The 24,816-nt window shown below is 41.8% G+C and overlaps 1 protein-coding gene across 1 annotated transcript in view; it reads left to right on the top strand.

Annotated features, from left to right (window-relative positions):
* NEGR1 (neuronal growth regulator 1) overlaps positions 1 to 24,816 on the top strand; it is a 654,907-nt gene that overhangs the window by 430,937 nt on the left and 199,154 nt on the right. Inside the window, exon 4 of the mRNA XM_019489191.2 lies at positions 12,676 to 12,807. Within this exon, the coding sequence (XP_019344736.2) occupies positions 12,676 to 12,807 (132 nt within the window). The remainder of the gene's footprint in view (positions 1 to 12,675; positions 12,808 to 24,816) is intronic.

Raw genomic sequence — 24,816 nt, 5'->3', positions numbered from 1 at the left:
TAGATTGGGGAGGTGAAGGGAATAGGAGTGAACTCAGGAAAAGCATGGGGCTTACTTTGTAGCATGCTTGCTGAAAGGATTCCCCCACCCCCCACACTGAATTAATAGATAAACACGACATGCCATGATCTCTTTTTAGGGCTTAAATACATTATATGAACTCATTTAAAGATTGTTTTCTAAAATCAAGGTTAGCAAACTGTAGAGTCAGCTTGTCACCAAATCAATGCGTATGAAATGGCAGTTTCCCATGAAGTGAAGAGGAAAGTGAGAGGACTCAATAGCCTGCCTATTATGAACCTAGCACAATTTATGTATCAATTCAATGCCAGAAGGCAAGCATTAAGAGCTCCTAGGGGTTACCTTTTTAAATATTCTTTTAGCTTTTGCATGAAGAGAAGAGTATTCATAATAGCATATCCTCAAAATCCTACATATACTTATCAATATGCCTACCCCTGCAAAGGATGAAATCCTTCGTTAGACAGATGGAATCTTAGGATCCAAGACTGTAAAGGGTATTCAGTGCCATAGTCCTTTACATGTGAAGTCAAATGATGCTACACATTGTGATGAATAGGTTGACAAAAAAGGATCTTAAAATAAATGTTGCAAGTACCAGAGGTGTACTTTCTATCTGATCCTTGCAGGGATAATTATATTTATTTTTGGAAAACTTTGAAAGTTTTGAAACCAAACCCAAACTTTTGCTTGTTAAAGTGGAGTTGTGAATTTTGAAAAAGATTTAAACTAAGATATTCAGATACTTTGGTCTGGTATATGAAGGGAATGAGAAATAAGAGCAAAATGCTAACTTTGGTAAAACACAGATGTTCTGAATAAAGCTGTGCAAAAGTGGTGATAATTTTCCAGAAAAATGTGTATGAAAATATTTGCTGTATTAGGACAGATGATAGTAGGTGTAAAGATGATCTTTCCTGGAAAACCACATTAAAATTATAATTTTAAAACCATCTTTCATGTGTGCCTGGTTTTGATTCCTTAGTGATGGAATCAACTTCATTTGAGAAGTGGTGCATTTTCAACAAAAAGTTTGTGCAACATTTTATCATTGTGCAAGATTTATCAGTGAAATGGGTCTATTTCTAGCTCATAACCAAATGAAAGGCAATTAAAATTTCAGCAAGTTTCACTTGTCTTTGAGTGTCTTTTTAAATATGAACTTCTGATCAGTATGAATCTATTGGATAGTAGTGCTGGTTTTCTCCCTACATGTAAGGAAGTTGAGGCTGTTACCTCAGGGAAGTGCTTGTTCAGGACCACTCTGGCCTCTGAAAGTAACCTCTGGAGCCATCCCAGGAGCCTTCTAGAGTAAGGGGGGATATCCCTGGTTCCTTCCCACTCTGAGACTCTGGCCTTTAGCTGCTCCTGGCTGCTTGTCAAAGATGACAGGAGCCAGGAGCAGTAGGACCTAGGGGGAAGCCGGTAGGACCCAGCACCAAGGCTGCCCAGCCCCGCCCCACCCCACCCCACTCCCCTCCTACTCCCAGCCCCACAACCGGCAGCCTCTGCCTGCGCCATTTCCACTGCTTCCCTGCATGCTGGCCCACTGCTCCAGCACCTCATGGTCCCCAGCTATATTGCTGTATCGTGGGAGCATGGGGCTGCACTGGTACCCCAAGGCCATGAGCAGGAGGATGTGTGTGTGTCCACGCAATGAGGGAGGAGGAGAGAGAGACAGAGAGCAATGAGGGAGGGACACTGCTTGTGCGCAATGTGGGGGCACAGGAATGTGTGTGTGTGTGTGTGTGTGTGTGTGTGTGTGTGTGTGTGTGTGTGTGCACGCACGCGTGCTCATTGGATGAGTCCCACAGGCACACCCCACCATACACATATACCCACACTCCCTCACACAGCCATACATGCAGACCCCACACCTACACCCCCTCTCACATCCCAGCCACCCTCCCCCCACACATAGCACCCTACAAACCCCATGCCCACTCACACCCGACATATTCACACACACAGACACACCCACACCCCATACACCTATCCACACTCCACAAAACCTCCACATATACACCCACACCCTCCCAGCATCCCACATATTGACACACCCACAGCCCCCCCATATCCCCTACACCACCACAGTATATGAGAGTAAGACTTCATTTTAAGCTATTGTGCAATCACCTCTGTGTACACTACACAAATGCATGTAAATCAGAACAACAATAGTTTTCTAAATCAAATTAATGAATGTTGTAGATGTTCAATTTTTTAGAATACAATTTGGTACTTTTTTGGTTCTGAGATGGCAAATCCCCTTGCTGAAAGGAATATTTCCAGGGCAGGTGGAGGGACTTCTGGTGGCAAAGGTGGGGGTTAGGGGGCAGGACTTCCAGTCCCAAGATGCTGACCAGGGGGTGGGGTACCTGTCAAGGGGCGAGGCTGCTCATGCGGCCCTCGACAGCTTGCCAAAACTCAGTAAGTGCCCTTTCACCCAAAATAATTGCTCGCCCCTGTTCTAGCCCCTGAGCAACAAAGCTGTCCAGCTAGTTTCCTTCTTCAGACTCAGTCTAGGAGCTGATACCTTGCTTGTTTACACTCCCCTCCTATGTCTGCTCTGATGCTCATAGCGTTCGGCTTTTTGCAACCTCCTGGGTGTTCGCCATTCCACCTTTGTTGATATATCAGCAAAACTATTCAAGTTTCAGTTGATGCTACTGGTCTGTCTTTGTCTCCTCCCGCTATTTCTTTAGCTTTATGGGTAACCCAAGTCATGCAACCTTGTAACAACATATCTAATATACACACTTAAAACAGAAATCTTACAATAAAACCCATAATCCATTACATAGGTTATTGCTGTTAAACAGTAAGTGAGATTGGTTAAAGTGCTTCAGTACTTACTGTGAATGAGTACCTCCTAGTATAAGGATAGATTATCCCAGGTAGATTCAATAGAAGTTGTCATAAAATTGCATGGATTATGAATGGGGAGAGCTAATTAAACAACAAAGAACAAATGTGTTTTAACTATACCTGCACTTTTTTTTTTAAAGAATTTTGTTTTAGTTGTATGAATTTAGAAAATACTATGATATGACTCCTGTTACTAAACGCCATAAATCATGAATACACTTAACAGACTGATTGTAAATAATTTGGATTCTGTGCAGCTGAACTATTTACCAGTTCACAAATAGGTATTTTTTTTACAATTTTAAAATCTGTTTGCCAAAAAAATGGACTCAGGAAAAATAGTGAAATCAGCAGAAATTAGTTATGAAGAATTAACTCTACTCAAGAATGCAGTAATGGCTCTTGCCTTAACAGGCTTTAAACAGAAATCTTGGAAAAATGGAGGAGTCAGTGGGTTTATTGGAGTTAGATATATTTACTGAGGAAAGATAAAGTAAAACAATAGTCATGAAGGGTAAGATGATGGAGGATACTGCATTAGTGTACTAAAGGCTGAGATAAATTCAGTCAAGCTACTGGAAAGGAAGGAATGATAACTGGATGTAGCAAAGTGGAACTTCACTATCTACATGTATGAATGCAACACGCTGAGAGAAATAAAATTATACAAAGTGAAGTACAAAGCCAGGAAAAAGAGTTTCCGTTGCAATAAAAAAAAATGTTAAAGGCTCAATTAGGGCTAATTAGTCTCTTCCTAAAAGTCCATAAATTCTCACATAAGAGCTGTGAACAATGAAGGGACCCCACATTAGCCCTAATTATTTAACTTGGCTAGTAAAAAAAGCTGCCAGGTTCCTTAGGCAGTTGAAATTTGGGAGAGGAAAAGAACAAATGTGGGGATTTTTTTTTTTTTTTAAGCGTTCACAGACTGAGAAGTCTATATTTTAATATTGTCTATTTGTGCCTTCAGACTAGAGATGGAAAGGGTTGTTCTGAGAGGAAATCTTTCACGTGCTTCAGCTCTGTCAAAGGGAATTCTGCATTTCATATTATTTCATTGTTATTGGCTGGTGCTTGGGCTAAGATTGGGAGACGTATTTTCTGAACAGTCACGTATGAAGGGGTGAAAACCCACTTGGTCTCCCAGATAATCTGTCAATTGATTGAATACTGTTATTTGTATCTGTAGTATGCATATGCCAATCCCTTTTGTATTATACAAAGATTTCCAAACACAGGTCCACAGAAATCAGAGAAAATACTCCAATAGATATGTCACTGCCATACAAACATGGAGATATCCATCAAATCAATTAACTGGGGGTTTTTTCCATTCCAAAAAGCAACAGCTGGCTTGTAGCATCTTTACTATATAAGTATTAAAATGCAATTAGTTGTCCTTTATATCAGGATTCTACCTCTAAGGCAGCAAAATCAATACAGAAATGCATTCTGGAATATGACCTGACCATGTGTTCTGTGTTCTCTAGTTTGTTGGGTATAAAGAGAAAATTCAAAGTTATTCCAAAATATCATAGCTTGTTAGATCTCAGACATCTAGTATAGCATTGACAGCATTTCTACTTATGATAAAAGCTAGTATACCTTCAGTGAGTGAGGAAAATTAAACCTGACTACCTCTCTTTTAAAACCAATCTGTACCTTGGTGACTCAGAAGTAGCTATTAAGAAGAACAACTGGAAAAGTTGTGCATGTGGTAAAATATAAATGACTCCTAAAAATTATTTTTTGTCTGTCTCTATTGAACAGAACAAAGAAATAAAGTCCTTTTTATAACAAAGTGTTCTTTGAGGATTTACTCACCCTTGTTAAGGGTGACACATTTACAGTGTCCTTATTCTTACTTATGCTCTCCTGTCATCACAGCATTGATTTAATTAATTAGCAGAAATACATGTTTAATATCTTCAGAAGAGCTTTCTGCTTGCTTTATACATTTTAATCGTATATAGCCATTATATTATCATGCTACTATGCTACATAGCCTCATATCAACAATCAGACATGTTTATGCATGTTTTATCTCAAGGAGTATGCAAAAATTACCTTAAAATAATTATTTATGAAGGAAAATAATATACAGTGGAAGTATTAAAATGCACTGTAGAAAATGCTTTAAAATTTTCCTTTATTCCTCCCTCCCACCCCCCCACCCCCATAATAACAGTTATAAATATAATTTTGGTTGGTAAAAACTAACATGAATGGTTCTGTTCCTGAGAAAGTAACTAATACTCCATTTAAAGTGCTGTTGGGTGAAATTCTGAGCCCGTTGAAGTCAATGGTAGTTTTGCCAAAGATTTCAATAAGGTAAGGACTTCACCGCAGAACTCTAATTCTCACTTTTCCTTTCCCAGTCCATCTGTAAAATACTGCAGAGCCCAACAGTGAGAAAATTAAATTGTCTTCTGAACCTCTTCTTCATAGACTAGTAATTCAGTTTCTCCTCTTTTTTTTTCTTATGGCTGCCCGTTTGTTCAGCTGGCTATGCAGAAGTAGCAGTATTTTTTTTAATTCATTGCCTTTGTTCACTAATAGAAGTGTGTATATAATCCATTTTTTACTAGATCATTATTAGTTATATCCAAATGCAAAATAAGGTTTTTTGCTTTTGAAGATTAAATGCAATATTGTTAGTATAAAAATGATTAAAATTCAACACTTTAATTGTATTTCTTGATACACTGTGTGCAAAATAATTTCTAATGTGATTTGGAAAGAAAATTCCATGGAAATAATGAGCTTTTAAAAAGAATTATTAAATTTAATTTCCCCATTTTCAAACTGCATCTGTGAATGAGTTGAAAGATTGTAAAATGCACATACTTTATAAAAATATGCATGCCATAGTAGTACAACTCATTTCAATAATCAATATCATATCCCTTTATTCATGCACAAGTTTTTTAAAGAGAGTGCTGACAGACCCTTAAAAATAGCAGCATTTCAATACACTACTCTAATAGGAATCATTCAGGCATTCCCACCAAGTTTTCTGCATAGTGATTATGATGAGTTAGAGTAGAAGTAATTTGTTATTCAGCACCCTCTCTTTCCAAAAGTACCAAAGAGCCATCTTTTGTCAATACATACATATATACTCTCTTTCCCAGTAGATATTGTTTCTGTTGTTATATTTCAACTGGGCTCAGGACTGCTTTCTAGATCTCAGAACTAAAGCTGGTTGTGTGGTAGCAGAGTTGTGCCAAATACATAAAACTGTCATTTCTGTCAATATGGAGTGGCAGCAATATTGACTTTTTCGAGGTCAAATATTATCGTGTTCAGGCTGCAAAGCTAATGCTAAAAGCACAGCTACAGTCGAAGAATAGTTTAGAAGACCAGAGGTGGAAGAGAGAAAGTTAGGGTATCCCTTTATGTATTATGCATGCAGAAAAGCCAAGAAGCTTTAAAAACTTGGACATTCAAAAAAGAGCATTTGTTAGTGGTTAGTGACTCTAACAGTGCATATCTGTGTGTGTGTGTGATTTAATTCCAAAGCAGCCATTTTCTTCTTTTGAGACTGATCAGGGTGTCCAGACTGTGGAATAAACTTCTCCAGGGGTAGTACAGTCAGCTACCCTGGAAATCTTCAAAAGGAGATTGGACAATCACCTTGCTGGGGTCACTTGACCCCAGTTGTCTTTTCCTGCCTAGTGCGGGAGGACTGGACCCAATGATCTACAAGGTCCCTTCCAGCCCCTAACAAGATTCATAGATTGTTTATAAGAACTAAGTAAGATATCAGTTACCCCAAAAAGAACATTTACCCTCTTTATGGGATTTCACTGTATATTCAATCCCAGGAGAAGCTTAGAGTGGTAAATTTTTAATTTCAGAATGTTATAATACCATATTTACTTGGATAGAAGGCAACCCTGATTGTAAGATGACTTCCCAGAAATTAGCTTTTATATATGGAAAATTTGTAAATTTGTTATCATTTTTCAGGTATAGAAGCTAATGGAGGTTTGCCATGAATTTTCCCCCCTCCCATTGCTACAGTAGGGAAAACAAATCGGCGTAAGGTAGCCCCTTTGCTTTCTGCTTCCCCTCAACTTTTTCCCCTGGCAGCTCCTTTCCCCTCTCTACTGAAAGGCACTGTTCCTCCTGAGTGCATGGAAGTGAAGAGCAAATTTGAAAACAATGACTTTGAAATTGAACATGGCTGTGGCAGTTTGCATAAAGAACCTGTGCACTTAGCTCATCCACAATTGATGCATTTTTTACCGTTCTGAAACTGCTGCAAGTTTAAGCACAGGTACTCCATAAACAGCCTTTTGAGCAGCACTTTGGTACCTAATGATATGAAATACAAAATGGACGTATCTACGAGACGTTTACTGTAGAGTTGCCTTTATCTGCAGTGAAGTCTGTGACTACGCATGTGGCCATATTAGGCTTCAGTAAACTAATAAACACTACTGTAGGTTAGTACTTGTAAACACAAGTGCTATCCTGTGACAGCATTATTTGGCATGTCACAACACATGTGCAGACGCTGACATGGCTGGCTAGGGCATGAGTGTACTTCAGTGTGGGGGATGCCTTCCAACTAACCTCACACTGGACCACACTCATGCCCCCACCAGTTCCTCCACAGCGTGGTAAGCTGGGTTTGAGCAGCCCCAGGCTGATCCCCTGGGCCTCCTGCCAGCCAGGCCTGCAGTCCTGGGCGCACATGTAAACGCAGTGCCTGGGAACAGTAAATTGTGACATGAACTGCACCAGAGTTCATTCAGTCACATTAATAGTACATGTAGACATACCCTCTATGTATGATATTAGTCCAAAGCCAGACTCATGACTTATCACATAGCTTATTGGGCTGGACACCAACAGAGTCAACAGCATTTCAGGCCAGGGTGACCCCACAGCTCAGCACTGCTCAGTATGTGTATGTACTCCAAATACCCTCCCACAAAGGATCCATGTGCTAATTATCACCTATTTGTGGCTGGAATCAGGTGTTCTTGTTACAAGTCCTGGGATGCTCCAACAATTTATGTGCAGATGTGGTGCATGCCAGCCTGGTCCACCTTCATCTCATGGAGGGTCGGACACACTAATTATATGCACCAGGCTGAGATTGGTGCCAACAGAGAGATTCTTCGCAGGTTGGGGTATGCAGAGAAGAGAAGGGATTGTGTATCCTATTCTTTTTTGTTCAGCAGCATGTGTTCAGCATCCTGCTGTTTCTGTATGGTTGTCAGAGGTTACCTGTTGTGATTGGTCTTTTATTTCAACTGTACTTATATAAGCTAAAACTCTGATAAGCCCAGAGACCATGCTCCTCCACTGCATCACCCCTTGAACAACAACCTATCTACCCCTTGTGTGAAAGCTACTGTACTCTTAACTATATAGACACCTACAGAGAGTATATAAAAGAGCTGTGGCTGTGATCATATCTACTGAGAGGTTGTGATATAGCTTCATTACTTGTCTGCTGGATAGGAGAGTGGATTTGCTACCCAAACACAGCAGGATGTACCAAAACAAAGTGTGATTTCTTTAGATTTGAGTTGTAACATGAATATCTTCCCTAATGAAGCCATGATGAGATTTTGCAATCGTTGCTCTGAACCTTATGAGCCTAAGTTATATACTTTGCAAGATTATTGTGTAAAGTCTTCACTAATTTTCACAGTGAATAGTTTTCAAAGCCCAAGGTCAATTTTCATAATACACTGTTTCATATATTCTACAATAGTATACACAGTAGTGTACACTCAGCTGTGCCACAGTGCATACAAATAAATGCAGCATATATTTTATGCAGTACAGGCAGAAAACATATGTTTCTGTTCAGAGAAATAGTAAATATTTTTTTTCTAGAAGTTGATTCAACCTGGCCACAGTGGAACATAACAGCAACCAACCATATAAACAGCAACAGCTGGTCTTTTGTGGAAGCTTCCTTTTTATAATTTATCCCTTCTGAATAACATGAGGAAAAAAATCCATCTTGGTGCAATTTACCTTATCCTGTAAATTATTTCTTTAGATTTGATCACTGTTCATTTCAATTCACAATACTTTTTATTGCAATTTTATCATTACCTCATTTGGAACTATTGTTTTCTAGTAACCAGAACTAAAGAGGATGTATATTCCTCCAAGTTAGACGTGCCTAATATCTGTGCACCTGGTGCTAAGAACGGACCCAAAAGCTATGGAGTAGTCCCCTTACTTTGGAGTAAGGAAGAGAACCTGAGGACAAAAAACAAAATGCCTATAGGAAAAAGTTACCATGAGGTAGGCTAGTGCATAAACTTACAGTGCACTTGCTACCCTGAAGGGAATTCTTGGTAGCTTATACCACCCTCAGTGAGTGGTAAGCTGCATTGTATTCTCCATCAGGGCTTATGTTAGAGAAGATATCTTTTATTAGACCAACAAGATTTTTGCAAAAAAAAAAAATCTTTAATTGCAAGCTTTTGGGCACAAACACCCTTCATCAGCCATAGGAAAAAAGATTGTAAAAGTTCTCCTGGGTAGAAATGAGAGTTCATAGGATTTCACAGAGGAGACAGTAGATGGAAAGCTCCTCTGGGCAGGCACTTCTTAGCTGGTGAAGAGTCTTTCAGCTCTCCTGTGAGGTTCTGTTAGGATGCAGATTACCTTAAACCAAGGCAGGAGTAGTATCTCAGGTTTTAGATGGTCACAGTTGCTTCCCCCTTGGGAAAATATGAAGATTTCATTTCAAAATATAACAGAAATATCCTCCATGTGGCTTTCCATGGTGTCTTTCCATCATTTGCTTTTTATTAATAATTGGGTTCTTAGCCAGAAGGAAGGAGTCCTGGGTTTTAAGTATCTTTCAGCAGGAGATGATTCCAAGCCACGTTTCCAATCTTCTAGGTTGGTGCCCTGATCACCAGGGTGTAAACCTTCCAGCCCTCCTATTGCAGTTTGACTACTTATAGCAAAGAATGTAAAATTCACAGGGCAAGGACAAGAGCAAAAGCATAGTTTCATAGTGCTTAGGGTCAGAAGGGACCTAAACAGATCATCAGGTCTGACCCCCTGCCCCGGGCATGAACAAGTGCTGGGGTCATAACACCCCAGCCAAATATCTATCCAGCCTCCTCTTGAAGACCCTCAAGGTAGGAGAGTGCACCACCTCCCTTGGGAGTCCATTCCAGAACCTGGCAGCCCTAAGTGTAAAGTAATGTCTCCTGTTGTCCAGCCTAAAGTGTCTCTCTAACAAGTTCTGACTGTTATTCCTAATGTAAGAAAGAAGGATCCTGACTCTTTCAATTAGTAGGGAAGAGTCCTGGGTTCTGGTCCCTAGTAGGTGAACTGTTTTTATTAGGGCTGTGCAAAGCTTCGGTCCCTAATTCGATTCGGCAAAGATTCGGCCCAATTTGGTGGCCAAATCTCTGAATCTAAATTGAATCAGGAGACCCTTTAATCTCACTGAATTGAATCAGAACCCTGCAAATCAATTCGGAAAGATTCAGCAATTCAGATATAGACACAGCTTTAAATGTTTTTTCTACATATCTCAAGGCACCAGGCGGCTTGTGAATGCTGTGATCCTGGGGCAGATGGAGTGTCCCATAGGAGTATGGAGGGCTCCCCAGTATGCTTGGCAGCAGGCCCGGAAGTGGGCCAGAAGCACTTCCGGGTCCTCCAGGAATCATGTGCCCCCCTCCCCCCCGCAGCCACCCCAGCTTGGCGACTGGTCCCTCCTGGATATGGGCATCACCCAGGGTCCTCCCATGGTCGATCACTGACCTGGGGGAGGGGGGGCCCAGCGTGCTCCCCAGTGGACCTGCAAGTGGAACAGAAGTACTTCTGTTCCAGTTCCAGGTTCACTGCCAAGCACTCAGGGGGTGGGGGGTGGGCACGCTCCTGTGGGATACTCCATCTGCCCTAGCACTGCAGCATTCACAAGCCATGCTTGGTACCTCAAGGTTTGTTGAAAAAATGTTTAAAGCTGTGTCTATGGCTGAATCGCTGATTCTCCAAATCAGCATCGAATCTTCAGATTCAGATTTGGCCAAATCAAATTAGGGACAGTGATCTGAATTGAATATGGCCTGTTTTGCACACCCCTACTCTTCATTTATTTTACATTAGCAAACCAACAAAAAACAATCCTGGGACAACTGACCAGGACATAGGATTTCCCCCTTTCCAACTGAGTGCCATAACCACTAGGCTACAGAATTAATTTCCTTTTTGCCATTAGGCTGTTGTATACCTTGTATATAGCTTGGTGTGACAAGGTACCACCACATCCTTTGGTTCTTCCTTGTGTTGGATCTGTGTGGATAGCTACTGCCAGCAATTCCTTCCCACCCTGAAACACATGTATTCCAATATGTGGTTTATTATAACCACTATTGAGTACTGTGGTAACATTTTATTAATGATTTTTGTTATACTTTATATTATGCTGTGAATGTTTAGCTTTCTTTGTGCAATGTTCTATTTGTTCTATGTCATAATGAAAAAAGAAAGAGAAAATACTAGTAATATATATAGTATTTTTTAACTGAAGGATCCCAAATATCAGTAAATCTGGCAATAGTCCTACGAAGTGTTGTGGAAGTCGGGGCACAAAGAGCTAAATGGACTTGGCAAAGTCTCTGCATCTCAGTGCCAGAACCACCAACTTTTTTAAAGAGAGAGGTCTTTTATTTTGAATCACAAAATTATCCTTAATCTTCAGAATAGTAACTTCCCTAGGAAGTAATGTATATGCATAACTGGCCATGTCTTCATGTCCGTTAATGTGCAGTAGTTACTGCACATTTCATTTAGTACTTGTATAATCAAGTATTACATAAATGCATAGGAACCAGAGTTACTGTACAGTAACACTGGCAAACGCCTTTTTAGTGACGCTACTATTCAGCAGCCTAATAATACCACTCAGTAGTATATTAGCACTGTCCATGCACTACTGTGATGCACTACTGCACGGTATTATTATTAGGCTACTGCACAGTTAGCATCTCATGTAGATGCAGCCACTGAGTATTTGTTAACTTGGTTTTACATCAAGTAGATTCGTATCAAGCACTGTCTGTTATGATGACCGTTAGGGTCTTTCCTGAGTTTTTATTTTATGTCAGTTGTTCACTGAAATAAAAATGAGCGTCTCAGGTAAAAATTGTATGAATATATTAACACAATTCAAGGAGTCCTCAGCAGAAAAAAATGGCTATTCCAGGGCTGTTTTTTTTTTCTTCTATTTCATAATTTGTTAAAGTAAGCATCTTGTATATACATAGATAAGGGTACACTAAAAATGAGTAGATGCCAAAGTTATTACCAAAATGTTTTGAATTGGATGTTTTAGTCTAAGTGATTTTTTTCCCCAGGAAATATATATAAAACATACCAGTTTCTCAGGCAAATGTTACCTATCGCTTGTAAAAGTCAGCATGTATAGATTTGTATTGGTGAATTGCGTATACAGTGCCAGAAATAGTTAAACACAATTGTAAAATGGGCATAGATCTATTTGATGTATGTTCTGGATAGGGAACTCTAATCAATTATAAGTACATGTGGTTATCCATTCCTGAGGAAGCAATTGTTAAAACATCACTTGTTAAGCTTTCATTCTCTGCCTTAGAATTGTTTTCTGTACGTGGGAGAATAAGGGCTGTAATAAGTGCTTAGTGTTGTCAGCAATATTGAGTAGAAAGTCATGATTTTGTTGTTTTTACTTGAATGAGGCTTCAGGCAACTCCAGTTAAACTTTCTGTAATTTCTTCTCTGTGATTCTTTGGTTTTTCATTTCAGCAAAACCGTTTGAAAGTGGTCAATATCTGGACATCTATGGAATTACAAGAGACCAAACTGGGGACTATGAATGCAGTGCAGAAAACGATGTTTCAGTCCCAGATGTGAGAAAAGTAAAAGTCACAGTAAACTGTAAGTTGTAATATTTTTAATCATTACATTTAATGAAAAAGAAGAAACAGTTGTGGAAATAATATAGTAAAATCCATAGACAAGTAACAAAGCATAGCTGACTAATGAAACTGTAGATTTTTTCTGTTTTAGAGGAGCAATACAACTTCTCCGACACAAAACAATTTCTGATGTTTAAGGGCTAAATTAACTTCACAAAAGGCAGATGATGTGATATAAAGGGTCAGACGTTCCCTCTGTCCACACAATTGGAGGATGGGAATGATAGATGTATTTGCACGTTTCTTGCTTTTGTAGATTTATGGCAGACTCTCTGGTAGTGCTATTTTTTTTGGCAAACTGGGGGCTGAAATGTGTAATTCCTAGGTACACGAATAGGATTGGAACCATTCTGTCAGTGCATTGTATATTTTGCTGTTCACTACTTGTATGGTAATATAAGAAAAAAGGTCTTTCTGAAGTGAACTACTTTTCTGTTCAGATCGTTTTTAACTATGGTCTATCTCAGTGGAATATAGAAAATAGTATCACTGAAACTGTATTAAATATCAGGACTTGTTATGCTATAACCCTCCTATAAGTAGCATGAAAAACTCTGCTAGGATACAATTCTTTCATTAATATGTCTGTAGAGAGCAGCTGTTCTCAATGGAAGTACATGAGATGCACCATAATGTACAGTAATAGACTATCAAGTCTGTCCTTTGTGGGATTTTTATGTCAATAGAATACCTTCAGATATGCATATATACTACATCAGAAGCACTTCTTGGAATTGTTGACCTATTAGAAGGTTTTTCCGCCCTAATATCAAAAGATAGCCATTAATATTGAAGACAAATAATACAACAAAATAGTAACTTTACATTTTTGCAGTTTGAAGAATACCAAAGTACTTTATCCAAAGCACGTGTAAAAATATTCATTTTAATGTAGTCTCCTTTTAAGTTGAATTCTGTGAATTCTACAATAATTTTGTGCTTGTAAATCTATGGAAACTTTAATAATGGGTTATGAGAATAACAACTTAAACTGAAACCACAAGGAAAATTTTAGGTGGACTAAATCCAATGCCTTCAACTATAATGTGGCTAAATCCCCAAATTTTACACCCATTCCTCTTTTGAAAGCTGCCATGCCATCTTAAATAATTATGAATTGTCAGGACTTTGCTCTTCAAAAGAAGCAAAAGCCCAATACCTGTAGTGTCCCGTTATGAAGGCAGTTCAGTTATGAGTCAGAGGGAGGAGTCCAGCTTGCTGGACTATATGTATTATGGAATACATTACCTGATTTTTTTTTCTTGCAGATCTCCAATATGAGCACTAATTAGATTTTGCCTTGTTTACTGTAGGAGATGGCATGGTTATAGATCATGTTTTAAGATGAAGTGGATTATTACAGTGACCCTTATAGTGGTCTGATCTGTTCAGCTAAGATTCTGCCACACTTAATCAGGTGGACTAGTACTTATATTGATTGTAGATGTAAAGGAGGCATCACCTAGGCTTCAGTAAATATATGCAGATCTCAGTACCACCATCAGATATAGCACAATTCACCGTGACTGACATCCTTGACTTCAGAGTGGTCCAGGGTGGCAATACATAGAAATATTGCAGGTAAGATTTTAAACTTGGCAAAACCATAATATTGGGTCCCTGCCTCCCCTGATTCTGGGATGTTGGTCTCTCCTATTTCAGTTTCCTCTATAAGAAACAGAATCCTCTCAGTATCTGATAACCCATCCTCTCTTTCCTTCAGCATTACCTAGCAATATTTGCCCCCCTCTGCTCAGGATTCTGCAAGTCTTCCATTCCTAGGGGCCCACTTGCCTGCCCTTCCTTGCCTCTTCCTTTTTCATCCTTCTTGGGCTATGATCTTTGGAGATACCTGGCTCCTTCTGAAGCTCCTACATTGTTTTTAATGTATTTGCCATAAAGAATAATTATGTGGTAAAAAAGATAGCTGTACAAAGGTATCTTTCAGTTATAGAATTTAGCTTAATCTGTTAGCATACCAATATGTGTCCCTCTCCATAAGCATTAGGTATGCCTACACAGTGATTAGAAGTGTAGGCAAATAGCTTAGACAAACTAGCTTTAAATCTGCTAGCCCCCAGGTGCTTTAGCAGTGTTATCTGTAGCAATGCAAAACTCCTATGGATGCCTTCTGGGCAGATAACTATGTAGTTAGCCCGGGGTAAGGGCTTTTGCTGCTTCAGCTGTACTACTAGCAGTACCTGAGCAGCTAGGTTTAAAACTAGCTTGAGTATCTTGATGTGAGCTGCTGTCATACCTTTGACTACAGTAGAGACAGACTCACTATTTGCCTGAATTCGGCACAAGCTTCATAGATTTCATAGATTTCATAGACATTAGGGCTGGAAGGGACCTCGGAAGATCATCGAGTCCAGCCCCCCGCCCAAAGGGCAGGAAGTCAGCTGGGGTCATAGGATCCCAGCAAGATAAGCATCCAGTTTCATCTTGAAGGTGTTCAATGAAGGCGCTTGAACGACCTCCGGTGGCAGGCTGTTCCAGACCTTGGGGGCTCGGACAGTAAAGAAATTCTTCCTTATGTCCAGCCTGAAACGATCTTGTAGTAGTTTGTGACCATTTGACCTCGTCATCCCTTGGGGCGCTCTGGTGAACAAACGTTCCCCTAGATACTGGTGGTCACCCCTGATAAACTTGTAGGTGGCCATCAGATCACCCCTGAGCCTGCGCTTTTCCAGGCTAAAGAGCCCCAGGGCTCTCAGCCTGTCATCGTAGGGTCTGCTTCCCTGACCTCTGATCATGCGCGTGGCTCTTCTCTGGACTCTCTCAAGCTTCTCCACATCCTTTTTGAATTATGGAGCCCAAAACTGGATGCAGTACTCCAGCTGCGGCCTCACTAGGGCCGAGTACAGGGGGAGAATGACGTCCCGGGATTTGCTTGAGAAGCATCTATGGATGCAAGCCAGCATTTTGGTCGCTTTACTAGCCGTAGCATCGCATTGCAGGCTCATGTTCATCTTGTGGTCAATGATGACCCCCAAGTCTCTTTCTTCCATAGTGCTAGCCAACAAAGCACTGCCGAGTCTATAAGGATGCTGCAGGGTTTTTTTTCCCCAAGGTGGAGAACCTTGCATTTATCGGCGTTGAAAACCATCAGATTCTCGTCCGCCCACTTGCTGAGCCTGTCCAGGTCAGCCTGGATCATCCGCCTGTCTTCTGGTGTGGATGCTTTGCCCCAAAGTTTGGTGTCATCTGCGAACTTGGCCAGTCCGCTTCTGACTCCAGTGTCCACATCATTAATGAAGATGTTGAACAGTATGGATCCAAGGACAGAGCCCTGGGGGACCCCACTGGTCACCGGAGACCACGATGAGTGACTTCCATCAATTACTACCCTCTGGGTCCGAACCCGGAGCCAATTTTCCAGCCAGTGGATCGTGGAGGTCCCAAGGTGACAATTGGCCAGTTTCTCCAAGAGACGATCATGGGACACCAGATCGAAGGCTTTTTTGAAGTCAAAATATATGACATCAATCTCATCTCCCTTGTCCAGGTGATAGGTCACCTGGTCGTAGAAGGAAATGAGTTTGGTCAAGCAATACCTACCCGCAACAAACCCGTGCTGGCTATCCCTTAAGATGTTGGCGTCGGCCAGTCCATTAAGGATGGCCTCCTTAATAAACTTTTCTAAGATCTTCCCCAGGATAGAAGTCAGGCTGATGGGCCTATAGTTAGCCAGATCCACTTTCCTCCCTTTCTTGAAGATAGGCACCACATTGGCCTTCTTCCAGTCTTCGGGCACTACACCAGAGCGCCAAGAGTTTTCAAAGATCCGCGCTAGAGGCTGGGCTATGATGCTCGCCAGCTCCTTGAGTACCCTGGGGTGAAGATTGTCAGGGCCAGCTGACTTGAAGGTATCCAGCTTCTCAAGATGTTCCTTCACGAAGTCAGTTCTATAGGCTCCTGGGCCTTTGCTAGGGCCAGGCTGAGTAGTTTTTGCTTTTGATTACAAAAATTTTTGAAGAAATGCAAAACTAAGATGAAACAGCTTGTACATGTAAAAGATTTGTAATAGTCAGCTAATTGCTTGTACATTTTTGTCTGTCTCTGTATATAACTTGTCCACTAGCCAGTTGAGCTAAAAGCAGAAATACTCCAAACATCTGTTCCCTACTATAAACACCTATTCATTCTGACTAGACAGAAGAATGACTTACTACATGCAGGAAGTTTCAAGCTAAAACTCTCATGTGCCCCCTGCAGTGATCAAACTACTGTTTATTTTATTTGCATTGGGTTTTACATGTAACAGTGCAGATGAGTGGAGAGTGTTAACATAGTAAAGGCTTAATTCTCAGCTGTACTGAATAAGAGTCCAATTTTGGGGCTAGCTGGGGTTCTTACCAGCCACATTGTGAATAGACTCTTCCAGCAGCCTAAGGCCATCAAAACAAAATGCCCTAGTCCTGTTCTTCTTCATCTCCGGTTCTCTCCCAGACCATATCTTGTCAATGGTTCTCCATACGGAGCAGGGGAATAGTTGTGCAGGCTTTACATCTCTAGGTATTCCGTAACACCTAGTTATTAGTAACTCTAAATTCTCTTTGTGCCACACCATATCCAGGGTTGAGACTCTAGCTTTAAACTGCTAAATTACTGTTAGCAAAAGGACTTTACAGTTGTAATCTCTTTCAGAAGAATCCCAATGGCTCTATGGGTCTAACCTGTGTTGTGCCTTCTGCCTGAAATCCATGAAATGATGTTTCCTACAGTACGAGCACAAACACATGAAAGAGATGGTGATGACCATAGCATGAGTTGTCACTGAGCTCAACCCAAGTCCTTCATCTACAGTCACACACAGATCTCTGCTACTTGAACGAAAGCAGTACCTCCACTGTTGACAACAGTAGTAGGGTTGTTAGCCCCTCTGGGTATCTCTGCCTCATTGCAGCAGCATGCCTTGGCCAGCGTGTTTCCAACAATGGCATACCCACCTGCAATGGTTTGCATGCTCCAAGGCCACAGATATGCTCAGGGCTCAACCCCAGAAGCCTGTCTCAAGCACACCAGAGACTGAGGTTCAGCAGCTCGAAGGGACACTCCCCAACATCCTCCTTGATGCATTTCTGAAGTGAAAGTGTGATTGAAGGAGTGAGGTGTTCCTGGGAATATTCCAGCTTTGACACGCTACAGTCACAGTGTAAACCATACTTTTCTGAACTAGCCACTAGATGGGGATCCGGTACATTACCTATATTATTGTATTGATCCAAACCCAAGATGACCCAGTAATAATTAGTTTCTATACATGGAAAATATATAAATTTGTTATAATTTTCCATGTATAGAATGTGATAATTGGGGGATCATCTTAAATTCGTTGCCTGTCCATTCTCCTGCCCCCCCCGTGCGCACACACACTACTGAAGCAGGAAAAGTGGCGGGGGGCAGACAGTGGAGGATAAGTTGGAGGAAGGAGATGAGGACAGGCAGGGTCAAGCTGCTTGACCCCTGTCTCTTGGCCCCCTCTGCTCCCCCAGTACTGGCTGCCTTGGGCCCATTGCACCCCTTCCCTCTGTTTCCCCTGTGAAGCCTCTTGCCCCCCCCCCTTTGCCCCATCTCTCTCCCACACCCCCATCCCATGCTGCTTACCCTTGTGCTGGCTCCAGCAAGCTACCTTTGCACTCCAGCCTGGGGTGAAGCACATGCCTGCTCCAGCCCCTGCCCAACCTGGGGGCAGCGGTGGTGGCCTGGCAGCTCCAGCTCCAGCTATGGGGCCTGGCCAGAGCTGCCGTGCTATAGCCATGGCTTCTGAGCCAGGTTGGGGACAGCAAGCTCTTGCTCTGTGCCCTAGGCAAAGGCTGCTGGAGCAAGAGTAAGTGGTAAGGGATGGTGGAGGGGGGCAGGCAGGGGAGGCAGAGACTGCAGAAGAGAGAGATGGAAAGAAAAAGGTCACAGCTGGGTAGATGGAGGGTGGGGGGGCAGAAGGCTGAGGCTGCAGGGGGGGAGCAAGCAACAGGGGCAAAAGTGGGGGGGGGGGGCAGGCAGAAGCTGCTACTCTGTCCCTGGCTCTGACCCCAATGCTGGATTGGGGCTGGAGTTGCAGCAGCTACCTGTGTCCTGTCCCAATTCCTTCCCACCCCCTGTTCCCTCCCCCCACCGCCTCATACTTGATTACAACATGTGGGGACTTTCCCCCCATGTTAAACAAAGTGTGGGGGAAATCTCATCTTGGAATCAAGCAAATATGGTACATATTCCTCCTGGGATAGAGAGACGTCTTGAGAAAAGCAAGAACTTTTCTTTTGGGATTTGGTTTGATCTGAACTGAACACAAACCACAGATTTTCAGTTTTCCAAAGGAATTAAAAGCTGCCTGGACCCTGTGCCTGCTCAGTGAAGCTGATGTTCAAGAAGCTCCAGATTTCATTGTAGTTTGGAGCATCCCTAACCCTGGGGCAGCCCCTCCAGGATTTCTACTTTTCTGATAAAATGCATGGTGTCTGCACATTGCAGATTGCTGTGTAATATAGAAGGTCCCATAGCCAGTTGGGGTACTGGAACCAGTCTCACCATGAGAAAATAGAGCTCAGCATAGGCTTTTTGGCAGAGTAAATTAGCTCTGTTGAACTCTGCTGCTGCAGCTAGGCTCCTCTAAGTCCTTGAGGCAGCTTGTACTCTACTTTGCTGTCTGCAGTCTGCCGTGTGCACATACACTGCATCTCATAAATTTCTGACCAGCTGTAGTGCTAAAGTCCACCAGAGTAAAACCCCATGTTTGGACATCACTATCTGGCAATCCCCTCAAGGATTTAACCTTAGATGTTTTGCAGCTGGAAAACCCAAGCCTCTAGAACTTGAGATAAAAGAATAATTCCCTTAGCTGGTAATAATAATCCACTGTGAAGCAGGCACCTGAGGAGGACAGGCGATACAGAACAAACATATTCCAGCAGTCTGGATATTTTTGAACAAGCTCAATGGGGGATTTGGGTGGAAGAAACTGTTGGAAAATCCTGCTACCAAGAGGAGTCAAATGCATAATCAGGCAGGGGAGAGAGAGAGCAAGCGTGCAAGGTGAAAAAAGCTGCCTGTAAGCTGTGTGCAGCCTTGCCAGGAAGTGAGTGAGGAAAGAAAAATAGAAATCTCATTGTAGTCCTCTTCAAATCCCTTTTCTCAGACGCTGCTTTAATTTGTTCTGTATGTGAGTGCAGTAACTTCAGCTCTGAGGAAACACTTGCCCAAGACCTTTCTACCCTCAGCCAGTTGAGAGGACACATTCTTCCCCTGCAGTCGTCTCTTTTGCAGCAGCTCTTCTTTCCTTCATTCCACACAGGCCATGCTTGCCGTTTTTGGAGGAACCCTATTCCCTCTCCTGGTGGATAAAAGCATTGGTCCCATCAGTAGTGTCAAGTGATGATCTGAACTGCAAATAGGTGCAGCAGACAGCAGCAAGCAGTTAATCAGTGTTATTGTTACTTCCTCTAGGTGTGTGTGAGGAATGCTCATATTCGACTCAGTCCATCATTCTCCCAGAACTATAGGATCTGTACAAGATGCTTATTTTTCCATATATAATACAGCTCCCTGTCTTCTCAAATAAATATGAACATGATATATGTTTGGAAACTGGCAAGCACAGTTCCTTTGAGCAAACCGTACTTGCACAAAAAGGTTTATTTTCCCCAGCTGTATCGATTATATACCTGTTCGTATGTAGTTACATACCCTGGTTCACAGTCTGCTCCAAAAGGGAGTTTCAGAGTCGTGATCAACACGGGTGGGTCAGGCCGTCAATTCTGCAAGTGCTCTGTGGCATTATACACTGTCAGTTGTTAACTAGGAATTGTTAATAACGGGCAAATGGGCTCTTCAGCTCTTAAACTCTAAATGCCACTACAGTTAAGGCCTGGTTTCTATTTTTTATGTAAAACTAATTATGTTTAATTTGTATTTAATTAATATGCTAATGAAATCTGTAAAGTTTTGATAATAGATTCACAAGAGATAAAAGAAGGAAAAACCTTTAGATCATTTTGTCCATCTACTGACCAGTGTCAGATTATTCTTAATGGAATATGGGTCGGTCTCATTTTCTCTGTGTTAAAAAAAAAATATATGCTGAATAAAATATTCACTTTTGTTAGAAAAGTGAACAAATAAAGATCAAAGCCTCCCTTTGTCTTACTTTTCTTCGGATCCTTTGTTATTGAACAATTTCTCAGACAATATGGCACAAGAGCCTTGTGTAGCAGTCTATCTGGGTCTTGGCACTCAAATCCCATTGTCACTTGTGCCCCAAGTTCTGTCTGACATTGAAGAATAAACTTTTTTTGCCTCTTCCACTAGATGAAAAGAAATTTTTGAGTGAACTACTGTATTAACAAGGGGAGAGAGACCAACTGGCAAAAAGATCACAGTCACTTGGTTCTTTGATGTGGAAATTGTGTATCATTTACCACTCCAGTGCCTTTGGACATATTGGAAAGAATTCTGATGTCACTTGCACCATTGTAAATCAGGACTAACTCCTTTGGCTTCAGTGGAATTACTCTAGATTTGCAGCAGTATAACAGCATGCAGTCTGTCCCAGAGGCCTTGATTCCACAGCTCTAATTAAAGTAGGTGTAAATATTGATAGATGAGTAAAGGTGTATGTGCAAGCAGTGATTCTGCAGTCAGGAAAGTGCAACCAAGGTCGAGCGTTGCTAACAAAACATGCAAGAAACTCCATATCATGCAAATCACTGAAAGGCTAATGAGGGAGTAGCAGCACTTAAAGACTTTAACAACCAGAATAGCATTATGTGGAATTACTAGAGTGGAAGGGCCAAATGGAGTAGAGGGAAGTATTTGGAGATCACACATACATGACAGCAAAGAAAAAGGTCTGTTTGAAATTAAAAAAATAAAATCACAACAATTTTCCTTTATCTACTTTGCCATTGCAGACTGACCTCATTCAGATAAACCCTATAGATAAAATTTCTCTTTCCTTGGCTTAGTATTGTTTCCATTTGTTTTTCACATCCACCCACCCTAAACCTATGGCAGTGTTCTTGGGACATGCTCTGTTTTGTCCATTTTCCACTTCCCTTTTCTACTTCTAGTGGTGCTTTAAATGAGGCTTCATTGTTTATCTTGTGATTCGATTCCTCAATAGACCTTTACTGTGTGTATGTCTAGAATACCAAATGTTACTTCAGACGCAGCTGTTCCAATTTTAGTCTTAGAGGTAAAAAAATGCTTGCCTACTTTTTCTGGGACAACGGACACTATGGCTAAGGATAGACATTGCACATACAGTGGTATAAGTGATTGGAAACCAGTTTAAATATGTAACACAAACAGCAGACTGGTTTCAAAATGGCCAAAACTGGTTTAAGAAAGACCTGCATGAATGTAGTTTCAGACTTCACAGATTTAAGTTAAACCAGTCTATCGAACTTCTGTTCCAGATCCCCTCCAGAAACAAGTACAGTCTCAATCCCCCAGCCTCCCAGAATGCATTGCAGCCCCTCCACTAACTCTCCTCTCATACAGATCGGGCAGGCTAGCCTCTGGCCCAGCTTGTCTGCTCTAGTTCAGCTGGGTGGCCCCACCCCCGGGCTGTCACAGGTCTGAGACACCCTCCCTCACCCTGCTGGTGGCAGCATGGGGTGGGCAAACGGGTGAACAGAGCCCTGCCCTGGCCCCAGCTCCCCCTCACTGTGCAGACCCCAGCTGGGAGGACTAAGGGGAAGCCCCCGGAGGTGGGGGATCCCCCCCCCTCCTGCTCTGCAGCTCTGCTATCCCAGCCCTGCCCCCTCACCAGTCCCCCCCCTCCTCTCGGCTGCAGGGTTAAGGAATGGATTCCTGCTCCGCCCCCCCCAGCCATGGTCTGTACAGTGGGTGGGAGGGGCCCCTGTGGCAGGGTCTTTTACCACCACAGCGTGGCTTCACTGGGCTGTAAATGTCCCAATCCCACCCCCTCACCACCTCCCACCTATCAGCCTTGGGGGCTTTCCCTCCCCTGCTGTGCAGACCCTGGCTGGAGGGCTGAACCAGGAGTCCATTTCCCCCTGACCTGCCCCCTGTGGCTGACAGGTAGAGGAGTTAGTAAGGGGATGGGGCTGGGGTGTTTGCAGCCCAGCAGAGCTGCACTCAAGGGATTTCTCCCCCTCACAGACTGTGCTTACCCCAGCTGGGGAGGGTTGGGGTGGGAGATCTGCCCCCCCCCCGCCTATCCCACCTGTGGCTGAGAGAAGGGGCCAGGGGCTGGAGAGGGGGCAGAGATGGGGCATTTGCAGCTAGGTGGAGGTGAAAGGCATGCATGAGACCCCCCCCCCCTTCCTTCTGGCCTTTGCCAGTGCAGGCATCTACCTGCCTTGGCCAACTGATGAGTGAACGTGAGTTCTGTTCACTAATGGTTTAGTCTGTGCACTTTAAAGAAAGCTGCGTGCATTGAACTGATTTTACCTCAAGCTTTTTTGACTTTCTGTACTTAGCCTATAGGTGCAAGCTCTTATTAGAAGTAGTTCATGTCTAATGCAGCTTTGCCTTCACTTGCATTTGTCTTTGCTTTCTCCCTTTTGCAGTCTTATGATCTGCTAAAGGGAGACCTTTAACAATAATGCAGAAGGACCACTTGATTGACTCAGGGTTCAAGTATCTTCAATCAGTCTGTCTTCTCTTGGCATCTGCTCTTGTATTACTAATTTAGTGCACATTCTCCAGAACAGCATACATTTGGCTATATAATATTACGATTCCCATGTCCAAAATCTAGTCAAAAGAAGCAGTTAATATTATTTTCCTATTGATTAAAAGTTTGCATTATTTACTGCAGATCCGGTAGTGTTGAATAAATCAAGTTTTTACTATGACCTGTAATGTAATGTATTGTTGAACCTTGAGAAATTGTCATGTAGGCAATTTGGAATATTTTTAATATGCAAATTCACTGTATATAGTAACTGCTCAGTCTTCTAAGTATATACAAGGAAATTATTTGTTTTAAATTACTTTTTGAATTTGAAGTTTCCTGGCTGGGTTATTTCCATCCAGACATAAACAAACAACTTGCTGTCTACTCTTGTAGCATAAGTATTATAACTTCTGCATCTTTTCTTTGAAGCATTTTATTGCATAAATTACATTTTTCTGCCTAATATATGTGTGGATCTCCATACTCTTTCTTTTGAAATGATGCTTTTAGAATTTATTGGGGGGAGGGGGGTAGTGTACGGCGAAGAAAGCATAATAAAATCTTAGCGTCAAGTAATGTGAGGATGCTAGTTTCCAAGCAAGGAACACATTTCCAAATTGAGTTAAAATAGATAAGAGATAATCCAATTTCACTTTACCAGTAAATCTTATTAGCATTTTCCATTACATTTTATAAGGCAAATGCTGATTTACGGATGATAATCTTGAACCCCTTTCAGAACAACTAGAGTCTTACATTAACAAGATTTTAATATGTCATCTGAAAGCTGGTGTGTAGTTATACATACATTACTGCAGCTTCACTAACCCTTTTCTGTTTCATAAATGAAATATTTAAAAAAGTAAAGGCTGCTGGTAGATGCTGGCATCCCTAGAAGCACTGAGATCAGACTAAGAAGACAAAGAATGAAGCACATGCAGCATGAAGCCAGCTTTTGTTTTACTTCATGAAAATGGTCAAATTCCTATATTAATGAATGACAAACATGAACTTTCTAAAATGAACTTGCATTGCAGTACTACTGTTTTTGGCTGCCTTGTGAAGTATACTAAGGGTTTGTTCTGCTGTAGCTATAAAATAGCTTTGTTCCAACTAGACCATGTGGACTTCACCAACTAAGGGTCCACTAGCCTTGTAAAAGAAAATGTAGCTATTCAACTGACATTAAAGCATGATATGGCTCATTTAATTTTATCTCCTCTGAACCCCACTGTGTTACAGACAGAGGGCCAGATTCACTGGGGCTGATGCTGGGGAGCTATAAAATATGCTTCCGTGCACCAGCTGGGCCTCTTACTCCCA

The sequence above is a fragment of the Alligator mississippiensis genome, chromosome 5 (assembly GCF_030867095.1).
Source record: "Alligator mississippiensis isolate rAllMis1 chromosome 5, rAllMis1, whole genome shotgun sequence".
NCBI classification, from domain to species: Eukaryota; Metazoa; Chordata; order Crocodylia; family Alligatoridae; genus Alligator; species Alligator mississippiensis.
The sequence above is the reverse complement of the archived record's forward strand: the minus strand, read 5'-3'. Positions and strand labels throughout refer to the sequence as shown.